The sequence below is a fragment of the Brachyhypopomus gauderio genome, chromosome 15 (assembly GCF_052324685.1).
Source record: "Brachyhypopomus gauderio isolate BG-103 chromosome 15, BGAUD_0.2, whole genome shotgun sequence".
Lineage (NCBI taxonomy): Eukaryota > Metazoa > Chordata > Actinopteri > Gymnotiformes > Hypopomidae > Brachyhypopomus > Brachyhypopomus gauderio.
In genome coordinates this window covers 4,354,129-4,374,268 of record NC_135225.1, presented here as the reverse complement: position 1 = coordinate 4,374,268, position 20,140 = coordinate 4,354,129, and the positions used below count along the sequence as shown (strand labels likewise).

The following is a 20,140-nucleotide window of genomic DNA, read 5'->3' as shown; positions in this document are numbered from 1 at the left end:
TACTACAACAAAATGCGCGCGTTCATCGTTATTTCTAGGCCGTGGATTATCACTCACACAAAATACGACTTTAAGCTCAAGTGTTTCATCTGAATACATATTTATTAGATAAATATTAGGATGTCACAGCATCTAACTACATACAGTTTTGCAAGACTAAAAATCACAATTAGTTTTTTTTTTTCTTCTGAATAGTTTAGAATATGAAATGATTGTACACAGAATGTACAAACAAAAGGACAACTGCCACTTTAGGCGCCAATCATCTTAGATTGTACCATTTTTTTCTCTGATCATGATATCAAAATTGTACAAACTATGAATTTGGTTACAATCTTTTGGAACCACTCCAGGCCCCATGTCCATTTCCTCCAAATTATTCCCCAAGATTTTCTTCATTAACTTTTTAGCACCTTATAGAGTACACAGGTAATGGAGCAATACACGTAAGCTAAATATTACACAAAGGTAAAACAAATGTGTCTCTTCCCCCCTAATTCCCCTGACAAGGGGGGTTGAAAATATTTTACATAAATGAATAAAAAATAAACAAAAACAACAAAAATAAACAAATCGGCGAGAAGTTCCACAGACGCTAACAAACACAGATTCATTTTACCCAATTCGAGTCTTATAGGAGGATGCAAGCTTTACAAATTCTAAATACACAATGCACATTCCCCTGGGGAAAATGAATACATTTCTGTTAACGATTCTCTATTTGTCATTTACATATGTACACGCGTCCCTTACGTCCCCTTCTCCTCTCTCCCTCCCATCCCACCTCCACCGAGACCCGTGGCCGAGGAGGGGACAGGCCACCTCGAATCTTTTACACCGTCACCATCTCCGCTAACCCTCTTCTCCTCAGTGACTGTACAGCTACAGTAAGTGACAGGCCTCAAACATGGACTAAGCTCAACTTGCAGTGTGGCCCAAGTGTGAGTAGAGGTTTCAGCGCAGTTCGCCTGTAGCAGTTCGCCTCTAGATGTCTACAAAGCGGGAACCAGAATGTGGCAGTGCATTAGTTTAACGACGACGACGACAACATAAAAAGAAAAATACAAACCAACTGGAGATATATAGACTAATCCACATGTTCCTGTTTGGAAGAACATAAAACGTGTCAGTGACAAACATAGTATATGTACAGAACTACACACTTAAAAAGTCTGTAATACAAAATAAATTAAAACGTTTTTTAAAGGGGGTAAATATGCATTCCACAAAATAAGTGGTGAATGGTAATCAATTAAAAACTCAAACAAATTATCATATTGTTCCAGCCAACCTCAAGACTAAAATATCCTCAAAAAACAATGGAGCAAACAGAACTTTTTGATTCTTACCAGAAGGTCTAAATTACAGACATGGGGTGCAATGCAGATGAATTTATCTCTTACTATGTTGAACAGTACGTTTCATAACAGAGCTGTTAGACAGTCATTGGATTGTATTTAGTGTGTTAAGTGATTTTATTTTCGGACGAGGCGAGATGTCGATCCCGTTCTGTAAGTACATGGCTAGTTCCTTTGATTTCTTTTTATCAGTTCTACCTATTTGCACTACGGTTTACAGGTGCAGTAAAAAAATGGTTTCTGAGGGTTTAGAACCAACAAAATAGATTACATATACATGTACACAGACAAATAACATCTAGAAACAAGGACCGTCCTGTAATTGTCACTGAGTCATACAATACAGTATTGTAAATATATTATGTTAATGCAGTGATGGAAAAGACGAAGTCATGTTTGACTACCATGAAGTCTGGACGTTACCTTGCTGGTTTGGGTCACCTCTTCCCATCACTACACAAGACTTTGGTAATGGCCATTTTGTAATAAACGCACATACACTGTACATTTAGAGAGGTACAACGACAGGGAAAACAGTAATCATACCATGAACAATATATTGTGCAGAACAAACTCTTCTGTTCTTTACATGACCAGAGCTCACGTTGGAAATGTTGACTGAAATAAAACAGAGGAACACGTCTGAAAACACTGCTCAAAAATAATTTAGAAAAAAAGTCAAGTCTACACTTGGTTCCCTCGTTCAAACTAGAAGGGGTGGTTGGCACAACTGCACATTAAACACACTGTATGCAGTCTTGTCGTGAGGGGCCAAAGACCTCACGGGTCTGGGAGAGGCTACACTCATGCATTAAATGGTGAAAGATCCCCAGAACACACAACTGATGGTGGGGTCAGATGTCACGATGCTCATACTGCTCTTTCAAAAGTAACTGCAATCTTATTTTACAAAATGAATTGCCCTGGCCATTGAGTGTAATCTCACAGCACTTGGAGATGGAGAGACTTGTGAAGTAGGCACAATGCTAGCTTTTGATGCACATTATCAGTTGAAAAATATTGATGCTTTTCCCATCTAAAAATAAAAACTAACAAAAAAAAAATGAAATCGTCACAATTCTATCTGGGACTTATTTTTGCTTTTTGAGTATTTTTGAGAATTTATGATGGACCAAATGAGAGTGATGGCACAATATGATGTTCAGAGTTGAGGAGCTTCACAGGAGGGGACACGTGTTCACAGGGAGCAGATATGAGACACTGGGACGGTTCCCGGAGGCCCAGTCTTTGCGATGCAGTATCAGATCACCGTGATGCTCGTGGTCTCCAGGGCTGCGATGGGAGCATTCTTCCCTTTGATGTTTCCTTTGCGGTCATCCTGTTGCAGTTTGACAAATTGTGCTTTTTCCAAGGGCCTCGGACACCCGGTGCGAACATCCAGTGGAGAACACTCGTGGGGATTTGGGAAGCCATGGTGTGAAAGCTTGGAAGAACCAACTTTAACAAGCTTGTGCACACACACACAAGCCACTATAGGAAGATTTTTTTTCCTATTCAGGTCTTGCTTTTCACAAAAGAAAAAAAAAGATAAAAAAAAAATGCTACAACACTTTCCTAGTGAGCACACATATAGTTCTTCTGTGTGACTTATATATTCATATGAACTGATTATAGCTGCACAGTTTTTCATATTAGTATTGAAAGTTATCACTTTAGTGCCAACCAACATGGCTGCCTTACATGTGTGGAAAAGAACGTCCATAAAAGAGTGAGATATTTACACAAGAAAAGAGGCAGGCGGAAGAGTGTTGCGTGCTTGTAAAGTACTGAATTGGTGCTCGGGGTGCATCTGGACTCCTGACGGCCAAACACGTCAGTGTCTCTGGGAGAGGTGGATGAGGGCAGTCAGTTGTTCTCAAACAGCGAGAGCAGATCATCGTTGCTGTTGCTCGGGAGGTCAGGAGGGTCCAGGTAGGAGAGCAGCTCGTCGGGGTTGGCCAGCTCCGGGAGCAGCTGTGGAGGACAGAGCACACGTTAGCCAGCGGGAAGGGATGACGTGCGTCACATGTCAAGGCAGACGTGTGCCCACGACGGGCGAGACTCTTCTTGACAGCGCGTTGTTCTCATTTTAAGCACACTGTCCTTATGATCCCACTTACATTTGCTCCTTCCAAATAACTGAGATAATCTGACGATAATCTGATTGTCTTTCTTTAACCGCCGTGTTTGGAGTGAGCAAAGCGTGATTGGCTCCCAGCAACAATGTTCCCAGCATGCAACGCCAAACCGAGCAGAGAGATGAGTCAAGCGGAGTCATGTGATGTGAGTACTCACGTCCAGAGAGGGCTCGGGCATGTCTGCCGGCCCCTGGCCGCCCACCTGGCCCTCGCCAGCGGGGTTGAAGGTCATGTCGCCGTGCGGGTGGCTGTTGGGGCCGGGCTGCTGCTGTGGGGGCGGGGCTTGGCGTGGGGGCTGGGAAGATGGGGGGCCACTGTGATGTAATGGCTGTGCTGATTGGCTGTTGGGGTGTGGAGATGCGTGCATGGAAGTATGGGACTGCTCAGCACTCACAGGATGGGGCATCTGAAGAGGAAGGAGAGAGAGTGGCAGTGAGGCGCTGTGTGTGGGTGGAGCACGGGCCAGAGCCCAGGCGACAGCCAGAACACACACACACACACACCCACCCACGCCCCTCACGCTGATGCAAGTGCCATGCAGATGACCTCAAAGAATAACACTACACTTGGGAAGACACAGCCTCCACACTTCTAACGACTTTACTCACTTTCATCTTCAAGAATGCCCTAGATGCCCTGAACTTTCCCCTCGTACAAGTGAGGAAATGCCAAAAGACCTTTCTAGGTCTCTAAAGAAAACTACAAAGGGCGTGATGTTGGGAGGTCAAACGCACACAGACAACACAGTGGAAGGGTTCGCTTCACTGTTTGTGTTTGAATAAAAAAATAATAAAAAAGACGCGGTCCCTGAATGTCTAATATAAACACTGCCGAGCTGAGTGGGGAGGTTCCAGATGGCTGGCTGAAGCAGACTTCTGAAGCAGCTCCAGGTTGGAGTATCTCACCGTGTCGGGCATGCCATGGCCCAGGGCTTTGTCTGGCCCCATGAGGCTGTTGGGCATGTCCGGTGGGTGGGAGAGCTGTGGCCCGTGCATGAAGTCATTCATGGGAGCTCCTCCACCACTGTTGCCATGGGGAAAGTCAAAGTTTCCATGGCCTTGGTAACTGTTGCCTGGCAGGAAAAAAGGAGAGAGGAGATGTGAGAAGCTGAGCCCCGAGGACAAGCCAAACAGAGGGACAGACAGGACAGAGGGATGGACAGGACAGAGAGACAGACAGGACAGAGAAAAGAACAGGACAGTGGGATGGACAGGACAGAGGGACGGACAGGACAGAGAGACAGACAGGACAGAGAAAAGAATAGGACAGTGGGACGGACAAAACAGAGAAAAGAACAGGACAGTGGGACGGGCAGGACAGAGAGGTGCTTGGGTCAGCCCTTCAGAAACCCGCAGGCGTTCATCTAGACTTTTAGGACTACAGAGAGAAGGATTAGGCTCTCCCAGAGAAGAGTGGCACGGCGGCATGGCGGGTGGAGTGGGCGGAGCTGCTGACCTCTACCTGGGCCTCCATACTCGCCGCTGCCCCCTCCGTGCTGCGGAGGGATGGAGGAGTAGGGCGAGGGCCCCGGGCCCAGCTGCGCAATCATCTCCATCACGTTTGGCATGATCATCTGACTGGGACTCATGGTCTTGAAGCGCTTGGCCAGAGGACCGTCCGGGTCCTCCTTTATGAGCAGGTCCGACTTTATGGGCACGGGGCGCCAGCTACACGTGGGGTCGATGGTGACCTCTTCGAACTCCGAACTAAAGAGGAAACGCAGCACATTTGGGGCCGTGTGAGAACGTGTGATCAAAGCAGACAGAACTAAGCAGAAGGAGATAGCGGTTCTGTGGCTAAATACTTTCTGTGGGTCGGCACCGTTCAGTATCGAATACGTCATTCCTCAATGTCGTTTGCTTGGCTAATACGTACTTTTGGATGGCGTTGAGAATTCCCCACATGTACTGATCCACTTCCAGACCCTCCAATAATGCCGTTTTACTGGGGAGAGAGAGAGAGAGAGAGAGAGCTGTATGAAAGTATGTCACTCACTCAGTCCTGCATTCTGAATTAGTACGGTTGAGGTTTACAACGTACTTGCATACAGGACATCTCCACGTTCCTCTCTCACAGTTCAGCTGCAAATAGGACTCCAGGTCAAAACACTGCGGAGGAGAGAAGATATCAGCATGAGGGAAATGTAGAGGGTCTTGGGAATGAGATCTCATGTGAGAAGCAAAGGCTGAAGATCTCAGCAAAGCCAAATAAAGTACTCATCAAGAACTTCTCTGGGAAATAACAAGACACATACGTTTTGCACAAGTCTATTTGTTTAACGGCAGAATATATATATATATTTTTTGACATTTTTGATATTTTCATCTGCATTTTGCACTGAGATTGAAACACTTTCGAATGCTAAATTCCCCTCCCATTCAGGTGCTTTGAATGTTTCCGAGCTGCTCGGGCTGGGGCTCACCTGCACGTGTTTGCAGTCATGGCCCCGGGCAGGAAGCTGGATGCGCCGGAACGTGATGGGACACTTGAGAGACACTTTGATGGCTGTCTGTTCCACGCCGTCCTCTCCGTTCAGCGGTGCATTCCCTGTAGATGCTGCCACGCTGCTGAAGTTCCGTTTTACTGCACACAGACAGGAGGAGGAGTCAGATGGTGGAGGAGGAGGAGTCAGACGGTGGAGGAGGAGGAGTCAGATGGCAGAGGGGTTATTACTTTTGGTGATGCAGTGCTCTGCAGGCAGAAGTCTCTTCTTGAGCAGGCCTTGCAGGACAGACCTCACCGACGGCCTGTGCACCAGCTGCAGGACGAACAAGTGCGACTGGAAGGAAAAAACGGGACTGTTAATGCTAACAATGACAAGACACAGTCCCGCGCAAGGCTGGTCCCGCACAATGGCACCCTCCAGCCCAGCAGACGACCATCTGTTAGCATGTTAGTACCACAGGGTGTGCCAGAGAGACCCCAGGCTGCTGTTACGTGGCTGTGTTAGCGATGCTACAGAGGGACTTACACAGCAGCACGCCGTCACTGTGATCTGGATGGTGTTCCTCCCCGGCTGACACACGTGCTTCAGGTGCAAGGGCTTGTGGGAGGTCTTGTTATCCCCCCTCTCGATGGTGAGAGGTGTGGCGTTGACGCTGACCTGCACCGACGCCGGCCAGTTGGTGTTCATCTGCCGATCCTCGTGGTGGTAGCACTTAAACTGAAGCTCCAGGTCTGACCTGCCGTGGCCAACAGCAGTCACCTGTGTTAGCATGCTAACACACACGTGCTCTTTTAGGTAGGGTAACGTATACGCACCTCCACATGAGGGTCTGGTGGACGGAGGGCCGCAGGTGGAAGACGTGGTTGCTGACGGCCAGGTTGTGTTCCAGGCGGAAGGGCTCCAGCACCACGCCATCTCGCACAGGGAAGGTCAACCTCAGCTCCTCATTGGGGTTAGCTAAAGGCAACACAAGGTGTTAGCTCACGTGGCATTGGCGCACGCAGCGTTAGCTCACGTGATGTTAGCTCACGTGATGTTAGCAAATGCAGCATTAGCTTCCACGGTGTTAGCTCAGGCAGCGTTAGCTCACATGGTGTTATCACACGTGGCATTAGCTTCCGCGGTGTTAGCTCAGGCAGCGTTAGCTCACATGGTGTTATCACACGTGGCATTAGCTTCCATGGTGTTAGCTCAGGCAGCGTTAGCTCACATGGTGTTATCACATGTGGCATTAGCTTCCATGGTGTTAGCTCAGGCAGTGTTGGCTCACATGGTGTTATCACACGTGGCATTAGCTTCCATGGTGTTAGCTCAGGCAGTGTTGGCTCACATGGTGTTAGCACATGCTGCATTAGCTTCCATAGTGTTAGCTCAGGCAGCAATTAGCTCAGGCAGCGTTAGCTCACATGGTGTTAGCACACGCTGCATTAGCTTCCACGGTGTTAGCTCAGGCAGCGTTAGCTCATGCGCTGGTGGTGACAGGCAAGCATGAGCTTGTGCTTTTCAACAGGCCCTCACAGAGTTTACAATGGGAACGTTTGCTCTCAGGGTCACATGGTTTGAACCCTCCCAGTGAAACGCATGCATTATGAATGCACTTTGAGTGGGATAGTGAAAAATGAATGATGAATGTAAGATAAATGAGCAGTGGGATTTTCTCCCATCGTCTCATCAAGTCGAAGGTGTTGAGAAGATCAAAGAGTTCTGTAATCTTAACTGTTCATAGACTGACTGGGTTCTTAATAAAGACACTAGTAGTGGGATGGAACAGATTCTTGGAGCAGCACCTGTGCCACTCACCGGGTGGCGGGGGCAGAGATGTCATGTTTGGTTTCATATCCGGGGGAAACGGAGGCTTGACATCCTGGTTGGGTGAGAGGTATGGGGGGATACTACTTCCTGGAGTCATGGGCGGCGTGGGGTTCCCAGGAACTGGCGAGTGAGGATAGTTCACAACCTGCCGTGGAGGCTTTGAACGGGAAGAAAACACAACATGAAAAACATCTGTACTACGTGTTACGTAATGAACAGACAACGCACCGATTCATCATGCAATGAACAAGAGAAATAACAAGAAGGTAATAAAAGGGACCACCCACCCCGTTGCCTTGATTGTAGGCATAGCCACCCGCAGAGAAATTGTTGTTTTGACCATTAAATGGCTCCTGCTGGAGAAACAGAGTAACAGGTTTGGTTCTGCAGTTTGAAGGATTAAACTGCTTTATAATTGAACGAGTGGCCTTTGAGGTGTACCTTGTAGTACTGCCCCATGGGCACTCCTGAAGGGGCATACTGGCCAGAGCCTTGCTGCCCTGGCATCCTCTGCCCGGGGTAGTTGGGTGAGGGCAGTGCTCTGGACGCATTGGGGTTAGGATACTGTCCTTGCTGGCTGGGAAACTGGCCATTTGGTCCAAACTGCTGACCCCCGTAGTTAGGCTGAACAGAGAAGTTGCACCAAATGAATGAAAAGGATCAATCAAACAAAGCTATGAAGGTGGTGGAAAGAAATTCACACACAATGGCAAAATACAGATAATGCCCGAGATATGTGTATTCTCAATAATGACAGTAAGGTCAGTTCTCACCTCTCCAGGATAGGGCCTCTTGGTGCCTGGCATGGGCATGGATTGTGGTCTGGGTCCTGGATAGCCCTGTTGGGGCATCCTCTGACCATGGCCCCCAAAGGGACCCATTCCTGGAGCTCGGGGCTGGTTCATGCCCATGGGTGGGCCGCTCAGGTTAGAGCTGTTCATGCCGGCGCCCATTCCGCCGGGGTTCATGCCTCCTGCCATGGCCGGTGGGCCGCGGGGTCCGGGCTGGTTCATGAACTGGCTGTTATAGCCCTGCGTGGGTCCCATCTGAAACGAGGAGCACATCTAGAGAAGAGAGCAAGAGGAGATTAGTGGGAAATGGAGCGGAAGGATTTTACCAGCACTGTTGTGGTGTGGCTGGGCCCGGGGCAGCTGGGCTCACCCACCTGCCCATACTGGTTCATCTCCTTGTTGGTCTCCTGCAGCGCAGCTACGGTTGCCGTAGCGGTGGCGGTTGCCGTGGCTGCGGCCGCGGCGACAGCGGCTGCCGCGGCGGCAGCGGCAGGCTGGGTGAAGTCCGACGGCGGCCGGGTGTGAGGGGGCATGCCTATCCCACCTGGAGCGTTCGGACCGCCCGGGTAACTGGGGAACCCAAAGGAACATCAACATCCCTCAACTCACTGGGAGTGAAACAGCAAATATTTGGAGCGCCTCCCTTTTTGACGAGAAACACCTGCAACTGATGTCACGAAATCTAAATCTCTATTCTGAGTAATTTATTTCTTTAATCATTATTGTCTCTTTGGCTACTTGGCACAATGTGAAGGTGACATCATCTCTCTTAAAAAAAACTTCAGGAACTTTGCTGAGCTAAGTGTTCACTTGGCATTATAACTGCATATCAAATATCACTAATGGACACATTGCCCAAGCTTATTGAATTTCTCAAAGAATCAAACATGGCTCCACACCCTGTCTAGAGTCTCCACACCCTGTCTAGTGTCTCCACACCCTGTCTCGTGTCTCCACACTCTAATATATGCACACCCTGTCTAGTGTCTCCACACCCTGTCTAGTATCTCCACACCCTGTCTAGTATCTCCACACCCTGTCTCGTGTCTCCACACTCTAATATATGCACACCCTGTCTAGTGTCTCCACACCCTGTCTAGTATCTCCACACCCTGTCTCGTGTCTCCACACTCTAATATATGCACACCCTGTCTAGTGTCTCCACACCCTGTCTAGTATCTCCACACCCTGTCTCGTGTCTCCACACCCTGTCTCGTGTCTCCACACTCTAATATATGCACACCCTGTCTAGTATCTCCAGTCCACACCCTGTCTAGTGTCTCCACACCCTGTCTAGTATTTCCACACCCTCTCTAGTATCTTCCCATCAGCGGTGCTGCGACTGACTGGATCACTGGGATCTACTTGCTCACCTCCCACTGAAGCCTGCGGCTCCGGGATGCCCCGCTCGCCCGTACATGCCCTGTTGCATGTAGGCCTGGTTGGACCCCCCTTTGCCCGAAAACTGTTGCTGTTGTCCGGGGAACTGAGGGGAGTTGATCCCTGGGTTGCTGGCTGGCATACCCGACCCTATTCCATTACCTCCAGGGTTCATAGGGTTGTTGCTGTTGGCCATGGGGTTACCCAATACCTGTGTTGAAGGCAGCAACATTACAAATGCTTCAGCTGTCTGACTTCCAAGAGGAATGTTCTGAGTCTAAGTGCAGGTTTTTGCTTGTCTGCCTCACCTGACTCTGTGACGTATTGGTAACCCCCCACACCGTCGTCACCACCGACAACGAGCCGGGGGCCTGGTTGGCATTTTGTTGCCAGGGAACAGAGTCATATGGAAAGGACCCATCACTGAGGAGAAAAAAAAAAGAGATCACATCAGCAACCTGGCATACAAATCCCATACTGTATTCAAAATGTCGGAGAGAGGAAATTAATATCCCAGCTCGGTGCAGTGGGGTCTGGAGCACTACGGGGTGGCTAGAGGGAGGTTTGCTGACTGTGAGGAAGAATTCTCTCCTGAATGGAGCACATTGTTTCACATAGAAGCTGTAGGCCCCGTCAGGGAGACTACCCTGGCAACCAAACAGAGCCCAGGCCAGGGCCCACAGTACAGAATGTCCTATTAAACATAAGTTTGTGGAGCCTGTGTTTCTCTCAGGCCTGAACCCCCCAGAGACCGTTTCTTTGGACCTCGACCAACAAACAACTCCAAAGCTCCAAGTCCTTTTAATGACTAATACAGGCCAAAGTTTAAACAAAGAGAAAGCACCATTCAAATATTTTTTAGCTGTGACTCAGAGCCTTGAAATCGCAGGCTATCAAAGCTATCTTGCAGCAGCGAAATGTTAACACAGCACGGCTGATGAGATCTTGAGTCTTTGAAAAGACCCAGTGGAGGAAACTGGTTGTAAGAAGCCTGAATCACGATGGCGGATTCTATACCAGGACGAAGACAAAAGAGCAGATCTGGAGGGGCAACAGGTTGCGAGTGGCGGTTGGCGCAGGGTTTGGAGCGGGCCCAGCCAGGGTCGGGCACAGATGGGGCTTTTGTCTGGCCCGTGCGCACTGACCTGTGGGAGAGCGCGGGCTTGATGGAGCTCATGGGCGGCTGCATGGGCACCTTGCCCTGGGGCTCACTCTGACGACTCTTCTGGTGGCGTAAGAGAAGCAGCCGGCCCAGCTCCTCACACCACGATGACAGCAGAGCTACAGACAGAGAGAGAGAGAGAGAGAGAGAGAGAGAGAGAGAGAGAGAGAGAGAGAGAGAGAGAGAGAGAGAGAGAGAGAGAGAGAGAGATAAAGAGGGGGGGGGGGGGGTGGTACACTGACATTAGTCTATAGAGCCAAGTCTCAGGAACTAATATAACACCAGAGGCCTATTGTACATCTTGATGAAGTTAGATTTTTACTACATTTTTAGTATTTACAAAAATAAGAAAAATGATTTCAATTACAAATTTACAAAAGGAAGGGGTATGACATATGAGATAAGCACAGCCATGCCAAGACAACGGCAAACAAATCAGCTCAAATGCAATGAAATAAAACATCAGGGCTTTGCCATATCCTTCACTGACAACAACCACCTTTCTCAAACCTCAATCTGCAGGTTTGGCCTTTACCACTGGAGGGCACTGCAGTCCTGTATTTCCACAAACAGGGCCAGGGCACCATGCCTCTCTCAGGATCATATGATTTTCATCTGCAGTGAATTGTAAGCAGTGATCCTACTACAAAGGACTGTTCTTCCCTTCTCATGCTGGGCGGATGAAAAGAGGGAGGAGAAGGAAAAGCAAGGGATGAGGGATGGGTATCGGTGTGGAGTATGGTGCATCGCAGCTGCAATGAGCCGTGGCAGTACTTTGGTCTGGGTGGGGTGGGGTGGGGGTGGGGGGGGGGTGGGGGGGGGGGAGTGGGGTTTCAACCTCTCGCCATGGCAATGGAACAGATTCAGCATGGCAGGTGCTGGCAGTGAGCTAGGTCTACCTCTCCTCTGACCAAACCCCCCCCCTCCATTGTAGCCCCCATACCTCACACACCACCAACGGCTCTAAGTGCACCTCTAGCTTTCAAGGGTGGCTTATGGTATCCCCTCACTCTATCTCAGAATGCTCTTTCACACACACACACACACACACACACACACACCTGTGTGCGTCGAAAAGCGGAGAGAAAGAAAGCAGAAGATACATGTTGTCTCTAGCACTGCGCCACACAGATGGGGCGCGGACAAAAGCCAGGAACGGCTGCGTTGATCCCGCCCCATCAAACAGCTTCTGCGAGGGACCATATCAAATATTCCCTTTAACACAAAACGAGATCATCCTTTGGAACAATACCCTGCTTTTTTTCATCCCGAGACCCCTCTACAGAGACAGCAGAGAGAGAATAAGAAATGTCCCGTGTGCGTATGTCAACACAGGGGGGGGGGGGGGGGGGGGGTTGGTGTTAAAGGAGTCTTTTTCTCCTTGTCTGGGAGACTGCAGCTCTGACGTGAGTGGCTGAGTGCTCCCTCCCTCCATCTCTCTCTCTCTCTCTCCGTCTGTCTCTACCTCTCTCACTCTCTGTCTCTCCCTCTCACACAGAGACAGACGTCTGCCTTCCCTCCGTGTATCGATCAGCCAGTAATGACTAATAAGACTGTTCAGCTGTCTCCAGTGCCCTTAGTGCTTGGGGAATGTAAACGAGCAAACGCACGTCTGACTAACAGAGCAGCACGTGCACAGAGCACATTTTCACCCCCATCTCAGCTTCAACACTGCCTCTCAACTGATTAAGACACACACACACACACACACACACACACACACACACACACACACACACGTAAACAGAGAGAAAGAGAGAATGTGTATTAACAAAGGTCGCATGTGTATTAACATCTTCGCAGAGCACCTTTATTCATGATATTTCAGGTGATTCTCATTATTCATTGTTCCAATAGTGCCTGACTCACTCTCTCCAGGTTCAAACACTCAATTACAGTGAGAACACGTACGTGTACACATATCAAAGGGCTTCTGCTTGAAAGGGAGCAGTGCTCACCGCGTGACAGGCGTGAAAGCCATCCCAGCAGGTTTGGTGCAAGAGGCTGGAATCACCCACCTACTTAAATGAGAATTATTCCACCCTGCCATTACAGAGAGCTTATCTCCCTGCTAAATCACCACCTCGGAAGGCTGGCAACTGGTATTTTCTCACAAAAGACCAACTTAGAACTCATATGACAGGTTACAGCCAGCCGCTGCCTGCCAATTCCCCTGTGCAGCCCCCCCTGCCTGGTGTACCTCCTACAGCTAACAAAGACTGGAGTACTACTGGCTACAATTCAACCCAGTGCATTCACAACAACCCACTCTCGGGTTAATCAGTCCAGCGCCTTTGCGTCAGTGAGCGGCACCACCCTCTCCTATTTGAATAAAGCTTCTGTTTCCCCAGCCAAACGGAGTGGGTTCCCCCTCAAACCTCCTCCGGTGCCGTTTTTGCACTGTGCTGTTGCAGCCACAGCGGCTCAACCCGGTGAGTCTCGCATTAAGCTCGTCTCTCACAAGGCGCGCCTGTTGGCACCTCCGTTCGCCTCACGTTCCTCTCCCCTCTCATCCCTCTCTCCGCCCCAGACACCTGCTCCAGTGCTGCTCTCTGTTGGCTCCGCCCCTCTGCGCCGGGCACCGAATCCGTCTGCGACGTAACGGTCATTTGCGCGGGAGCCACGGTTGAGATCCGGGCCGGCGGGGCTGGCAGGCACCAGCCTGTCCCAGCCAGAGAGACAGGCGTAGTGGGGGTGGAGGCCAGAGACAGGCATAGCAGGGGGCGGAGCGGGCCGGGCCTGTGCTACGCAGATGCGGTCAGTGAGCCCAACTAACACCCCATCCCACTGCAACCCCAATGAGCTTCTGCTGCGCTACACTGCTGATGGGAGTTCAGAATGCCAAAAGAAAATAGAAACATGCCACAATTACAGCCAAACCAGGCCAATACCAAACTCAATTTTTATTATAGTATTTTAATAAAAATTGTATGAAGATTGTATGAAGAAAGCACACATTTGGGTAGCATTATGGGTGTACACATATGAACTGCCATATGATTACTGGCATGATTGCCATAACACGCTTACCATTTAATAAACACTCATCACAGTTCCTAATGGGTGAGCAGAAGGTTTTACTTTCAAGTCGATGGGCGTTTGTATTCACTAAACGTATGAGAAGAACCTCATCATCCTCAATCCTCCACCTGAAGACATGAATGCCTGAAACGTCTTCTGCATTACTACACAGGCAACATTTTAGCTCAAAGTGCTTCAATAAGATGATTAAGCACCAAACATGTTGACAGCAGATCAATCAATCGGACACTGATGTCTCCTTATGGCGGCGGTTCAGAACGGCTCTCCTCTCTTGCTGCAGGTGCAGGGCGGACGGTGGTGTAGTCCGCCAGGCCTGGCCCACGTACTCCGCCCACCCGACGTAGCGTGGCGGGGCCCAACACCGCCCGGCTGGCCACCATCTCCGACCCTGGCTCGCCGTTTGCCCTCTGCCTGGGCTAAGAGGCTCTGCGCTGGGGCTTAGCGGGCTGATGGCCGTCCATCCCTCCCGCTGGCCGGCCTAAATCCCCCCAACAAGCGTGTCCGCAGAGGTCCGGGTCGTCCCGGTTACACAAATCTCTTCCAAATCTGCCCCAAGTATGCGCGCCTCCTCTGGGCCTGCAGGCTGTTCGGCTCCGCCCTGCCAGCATGACATCACAGCCCCGCCTACCGCCGCTCCTTTGGACCGCCCCTCCGCCCGAGTGTTCCAACAATGGCACGGCCCTTTCTACACTCGTAGAACAGACGTGACACAGGAAAAGGTGCCAAACTGAACAAAGCCATCATAGCAGAGGACCCCAGTTGCCCCTGTAATCACAGTCTGGCCATATCAGATAGCAAACTTCCCCCTGGCCCAGAATCCCAGGCCCACACGCCAAACGAAGCCCGGCACCCTCGCCTTGACCCGGCCGATCTCCCTGAACGCATCCACTGAGTCGGCTACGAGAAGCACTGAGCGTTATGAAGCTATGAGGCTTTGGCTAGCTACCCTGCAAACGCTTCCATCACAAGGTAGGTAGAACAATCTGCAAGTTGCTTTGTAAGTTCACACCATAAATAGCATTTGGGGAAAAGATCAGTTTACAGGAAAAGAGCACAAAGGGGTATGTTTATATTTTTTTGCATTCACTGAGTAAATGAAAGCAGCCTGAATATTCTAATCAACGCAAAGTTTCTCCTGAGACACGCAACATGCATTAATATGCCAGACGTGACATAGCTACACACTCCAAACTGATGTATTCTGACGTTCTAAACAATGAGCATTCTTCCTCCTCTGGATCTCCCTCTCTCTCTCCCTCTCTCACTGGGGAGTGTTTAAAGAACGATGCTGAACACATCCTGCTCCTTCCTCATATGAAGCCTGCCACAGTGAGTATGCCCTCTCTCACCCCCCTCTCGCCCTCTCTCACCCCCTCTCGCCCTCTCTCACCCCCTCTCGCCCCCCTCTCGCCCCCCTCTCGCCCCCCTCTCGCCCCCCCCTCTCGCCCCCCCTCTCTCACCCTCTCGCCCCCCTCTCGCCCCCCTCGCCCCCCCTCTCTCACCCTCTCTCGCCCCCCTCTCTCATCCTCTCGCCCCCTCTCGTCCCCTCACGCCCCCCTCACGCCCCCCTCTCTCACCCTCTCGCCCCCCTCTCGCTCCCTCTCGCTCCCTCTCGCCCCCCTCTCTCACCCTCTCGCCCCCTCTCGCCCCCCTCTCGCCCCCCTCTCTCACCCTCTCGCCCCCTCCTCGCCCCCTCTTCTCACCCCCCTCTCACCCCCTCCTGACTCTTCCACCCTCCCCTACCCCATCTCGTTCCCCCTCACTGTACAATAAAATCACTCCAGTCCTTCACACCCAGATGTCCTGCTAATGGATTAAATCCCATAAAACATTCATCAATAAAATGATGGAAATGTTCTCACATAAAGACAGCTTCCATTACGCAGGGGGTGTTGTTTTCAACCAGCTGTGATTAGAGTGATACACGGAGCGGTTGACTTTTTGTGACTCATAAGTACAGCACTTCAGTACACACACTTTAGTTTGAGTAAATAAACAGCAGAGGACATACAAGCAGAAGTCTACTCACTTAATTCACATAAAAATCTGACACAACGAAACATCCTTTTTAGATTTTTAGAATTAGAGAATTCAGCCCAAGGTCTTTTAGCACGAGTCTTACCCAGGAAGTGGCTTACAAAAACTCTACAGCCCCACGCTAGCAGAGGAAGATCCTGCTAAATGTTTGTTTGGCTATTAAATGTTAGTAAATATCCTGCATTTGTGTGTTTCTTTCTCAGAATTTGAGTTTAGAGGAATTTCTAAATGCATAAATAGCTTCAATGTTACTATTAAAATAATAATAAATCATGGAAAGTAGCACCGCGTAAGCCAAAGCACTGAGAACTGTGCAGGACAATAACGTGTGTGGACCACTGGTGGTTTGGTTGACAGCTTGTTTGCATGCACAAACCTGCCTTACAGACACCCACTGTAATCCAATTGAGGAGTGGAACTACTGTGGTGAATTATACAAAATGCTGCACCAATGCCAAACGCACAGCACGGACCGGGTCCCTGATGCAAGCCGGCAATCGCAGCCCGGTTCTTTGAGTTGCGTCTGGCAGTAGCAGTGTCTGATGGCCCCCGACGTCCTGGCTGGCTGTGGAGAGGGCCAGGCTGTGTGTGTGCGTCAGGGTTCTGTGTGAGAGGCTGCTGGCGTGGGAGGACTGGCACCCAGGTCCAGCCTGCTATTACCTAATGACACGACCTGTGCCGTGAGAGACGCCCGCGCGTACTATTTGAGGGCAGGGCTGGTTCCGAGTGCAGGCTGCACACGCTCCACGCGACCTATTGACCTCTGGCAGAGACCGGTGGGTCACGCAGTAGCCTGGTCTACACACAGTGATGGTTCTGCTCCTGACAGACGGGCACGGCAGCGAACAACACACAACACCCCGAAGTTTTAAACAAACGAAGCGAAGCACTGGGTGGAGGGGGGCTGTTTCTAATCTCAACAGGAGATACCGAGAGCTTAGTGACCGTCTCTCTGAGAGCACGAGGAGAAACAGTTTGATACCAGTTGATTTCACACACACAACACAGCACAGATTGCATTACCGATACATCAACACGTACAGTGGGAGTGAACAGTCAGGATGGATTAAGACTTGCTCAGAAACAAAGGCAAATCCCAGCGCTTCATCATGACATCGGCCGGCCTCGGAAGTGACACACACACGAATGGAGGCGTCGCTTAAACGCACGCGGTAATAAACAGACAATCCCATCATGACGGACCTGAAAAAAAGCTCTTCACAAAAACTATAGTACTGGGTGAGTGACAAGAGCCTTTAGAAAACATGATCAAAATCATAATTGTGCAGCACATGCTTCTGGGACACAGGTATGAACGCCTGTTGAGCAGCCAATGAACCACAACAAAACCCCCACCCCGCCCCCACCCGCCCCCAAGCAGAGCAAGCATGACCACTGCCTCGGGTCCTGGGACTGCTCACAGATGGAGGAAACAAAGACAGCAACAGAATGGATGTCCTGGGTGACAATGGCAGTAGAGAGAAGGGGCGACAGGTAGGAAGCACTCTCCACTGATGCGTCACACAAGCCAAATGATGCTAGAACACAGAAGAGTACCTGAGTCACTTTGACATCTCCTGCAGGTGTTGGTCTCTGTAGGGTTCAAATTCAACATTTTACTCAGGGGGGGCAAAGCAAGCGTCAACACAACAATGCAGCATTTAGAAGAACGCACTTCACCGAGGAGTGATTCAGAGGCGTGACCGGCCCTCACGCACAGTCACGAAGCTCTGGGCAGTTTTATGGGGACGTGGCGAGGTTGGTTCTGCCAGAGGTACTAAAGCCGGTCCAAATGTACTGAAATATTCCAGGTTGCTTGCACATTTGTCATATATCCTAAGCACTTGCCACCAACATGAATGGGTGTCAAAACTTTTCAAACACATAATCTGTTTCCTATATCTGTGTTTACAGTGTAAAAACAGCAGTAAACAACAGACACAACCCCTTCAAAAATCATTCTGTCTCAGATCAAAATTAAGCAACAGAGAACCATAACGGAGGCCTCACTTCACAAACCACGCTGATACAGTTTGGACTTGATGTGTATACATATTGCTCTCTTGATATAATTTGCAAAACCTTTCTGAGTCCCTTCCAACACAGTCAGACCTACATAGTATTTTACAGTAAGATAGTGTACCAGTGTATTACACAAAGACATGACTGCTCGCAGAACTTCACATAACCTAAATCATTTCCAAACAATAAAATGCAACCCAAATGTTTTATATCAATGTATACAAATCAACGTCTGTCCAGGACCAGAAGGTTATGGGTCAGTCTTTACTCTTTGACCCAAAGATAAGTACACGATGCATGAAACATTATGGGTGCTACCAATCTACAAAATAAGGCATGACACAAGTGCTTAAGTCCACGTGGTGTAGGTGGAACTGAGAAGACCCTTGTACCTGCTCTGAATGATCTGCCAAAACTGCCAGACACTCCCACACTTAAGTGCCCAACCAACCATGTAAAAATCAGGTTTTCTTTGGCTGCAGGAAGCCCGGATCGTGTTGAATACGGCGTGTGTAAGAACCAAGCGAGAGCCGGCGTGCAAAAGTGAGCCCTGAGAGCGCAGAGCTATTAACCGCACCGTGGAGAGGAGGAAGCTTCACTTGCAAACAGCAGGATCCTGATTACACAAAACCCACACATGCAATTCGCCGCCTCGTCTGCTAATATCCAAACTTGCACTATGTGCACTAATATGATGAGTATGACGAGGGCCAGAGGAACACATCCGTGTCTACGCTGAACCGGTTAGCACCGCCACGTTCCTGCATGCAAAGTACATCATTGTTTCTGTGAGTTAGTGCTGTGTTTTGCTGCCCAAGCCACGAGTGTGGAGGCTTCCCGTCTCAGAAGAGCGGTGTCCGGCGGGAGCGAGAGAGGACCGTGTCTGCCCTCCACCTCTCCCTCTCCCCCACCGTCTCTCCCCGTATGCAGCGGACACTGCGAGGACCCTGGCCAGAACGATGCTCCCTGGGTCTGCTTCAGCACGTGGTCTACAGTCTGAGATCCATCACACTCTGTTTCCTTCAGAATGAACACTGCCAGAAAAGAGACGATCCTTATTCCTTAGCGTAATAGAACTGAAACATAACTCACTCACCAACACCTTCCTGACTGTTACTCCACCATACATAAATAACACACTCTGTCAGTAACACACTCCTTAGCACTGATAGCACAACAAAGGAGACATTTGCCAGTGCTCAACAGAACAGGAGTGGTGTTTGAGTTCAGACAGCAGGGTGGTGGTGGTGGTGGTGGGGGGGGGGGGGGGGGTTGTACTACTGGACCCAGGCCATTGTTATGCTAATGGCCCTCCGCCCTCTCTGCTACAACTCCAACTTTCAGGACAGGAGTTGTACGGTTTATCTCCACAGTGTTTGCGTATTTTAATCTTCCAACTTCTAAGAGGTTTTGAACATGCTGGGATCCTTTGGGCTGGCTGAAACAGACCATCATTCAGTCTTGCAAAGACCTCAAAGCACAGCAACACACTGATAAGTTGGCTATCCCAGCCTCCGCCATGCTTGGGAACTAGCCATAAATGATTATTATTCCAACTCTGACCCTGTCAACATAGACCAAAAAACACAGGAGGTGAGAAACCTGTTCTGGGAGGAACGTGTGCTGTACTAATCAACATCATCATTCGCAGGTATTATTGAACACGCTACAAAAAAAATTAAATTAAATTAAAATGCAAACAGAAAACGCACCACAAACGCCTCATCCTTTTCACAGACAGTGTCATGGAAACAGCAAACAGCTCTTGAGAAGTGCTGGCGGTTTGCCCCTGTGTCGTGCCTACACAGAGGCAGCGCCCACGCCCACGCCCACGCCCCACACCAATGCCCACGCCCACACCAACGCTCACGCCCACGCCCACGCCCCATGCCCACACCCACACCCACGTGGAGCCGTATGGCCTTGAGCCTCCGTGGTGAGCAGGAGGAGCA

General features: G+C 49.9%; 1 protein-coding gene across 8 annotated transcripts in view; it reads right to left on the bottom strand.

The window, feature by feature from the left end:
* Positions 1 to 76: 76 nt before the first annotated feature.
* The window catches only part of zmiz1a (zinc finger, MIZ-type containing 1a), a 21,882-nt gene continuing 1,818 nt past the window's right edge, over positions 77 to 20,140 (bottom strand). Inside the window, exons 1-19 of one of the 8 annotated variants that reach the window (XM_076975151.1) lie at positions 17,724 to 18,052; positions 11,071 to 11,206; positions 10,234 to 10,348; positions 9,919 to 10,136; positions 8,872 to 9,115; positions 8,528 to 8,800; positions 8,196 to 8,378; positions 8,042 to 8,110; positions 7,743 to 7,911; positions 6,758 to 6,899; positions 6,468 to 6,678; positions 6,170 to 6,275; positions 5,919 to 6,079; positions 5,537 to 5,604; positions 5,372 to 5,440; positions 4,958 to 5,202; positions 4,402 to 4,568; positions 3,654 to 3,902; positions 77 to 3,332 (exon numbers count right to left, since the gene is read on the bottom strand). In XM_076975151.1, the coding sequence (XP_076831266.1) occupies positions 3,225 to 3,332; positions 3,654 to 3,902; positions 4,402 to 4,568; positions 4,958 to 5,202; positions 5,372 to 5,440; positions 5,537 to 5,604; positions 5,919 to 6,079; positions 6,170 to 6,275; positions 6,468 to 6,678; positions 6,758 to 6,899; positions 7,743 to 7,911; positions 8,042 to 8,110; positions 8,196 to 8,378; positions 8,528 to 8,800; positions 8,872 to 9,115; positions 9,919 to 10,136; positions 10,234 to 10,348; positions 11,071 to 11,206; positions 17,724 to 17,781 (2,991 nt within the window). In that variant the 5' untranslated portion in view covers positions 17,782 to 18,052 and the 3' untranslated portion in view covers positions 77 to 3,224. Of the gene's footprint in view, positions 3,333 to 3,653; positions 3,903 to 4,401; positions 4,569 to 4,951; positions 5,203 to 5,371; positions 5,441 to 5,536; positions 5,605 to 5,918; positions 6,080 to 6,169; positions 6,276 to 6,467; positions 6,679 to 6,757; positions 6,900 to 7,742; positions 7,912 to 8,041; positions 8,111 to 8,195; positions 8,379 to 8,527; positions 8,819 to 8,871; positions 9,116 to 9,918; positions 10,137 to 10,233; positions 10,349 to 11,070; positions 11,207 to 17,723; positions 18,053 to 20,140 lie in introns of those variants that run through there. The other 7 variants (XM_076975150.1, XM_076975149.1, XM_076975155.1 and 4 more) reach the window with 7 other exon arrangements.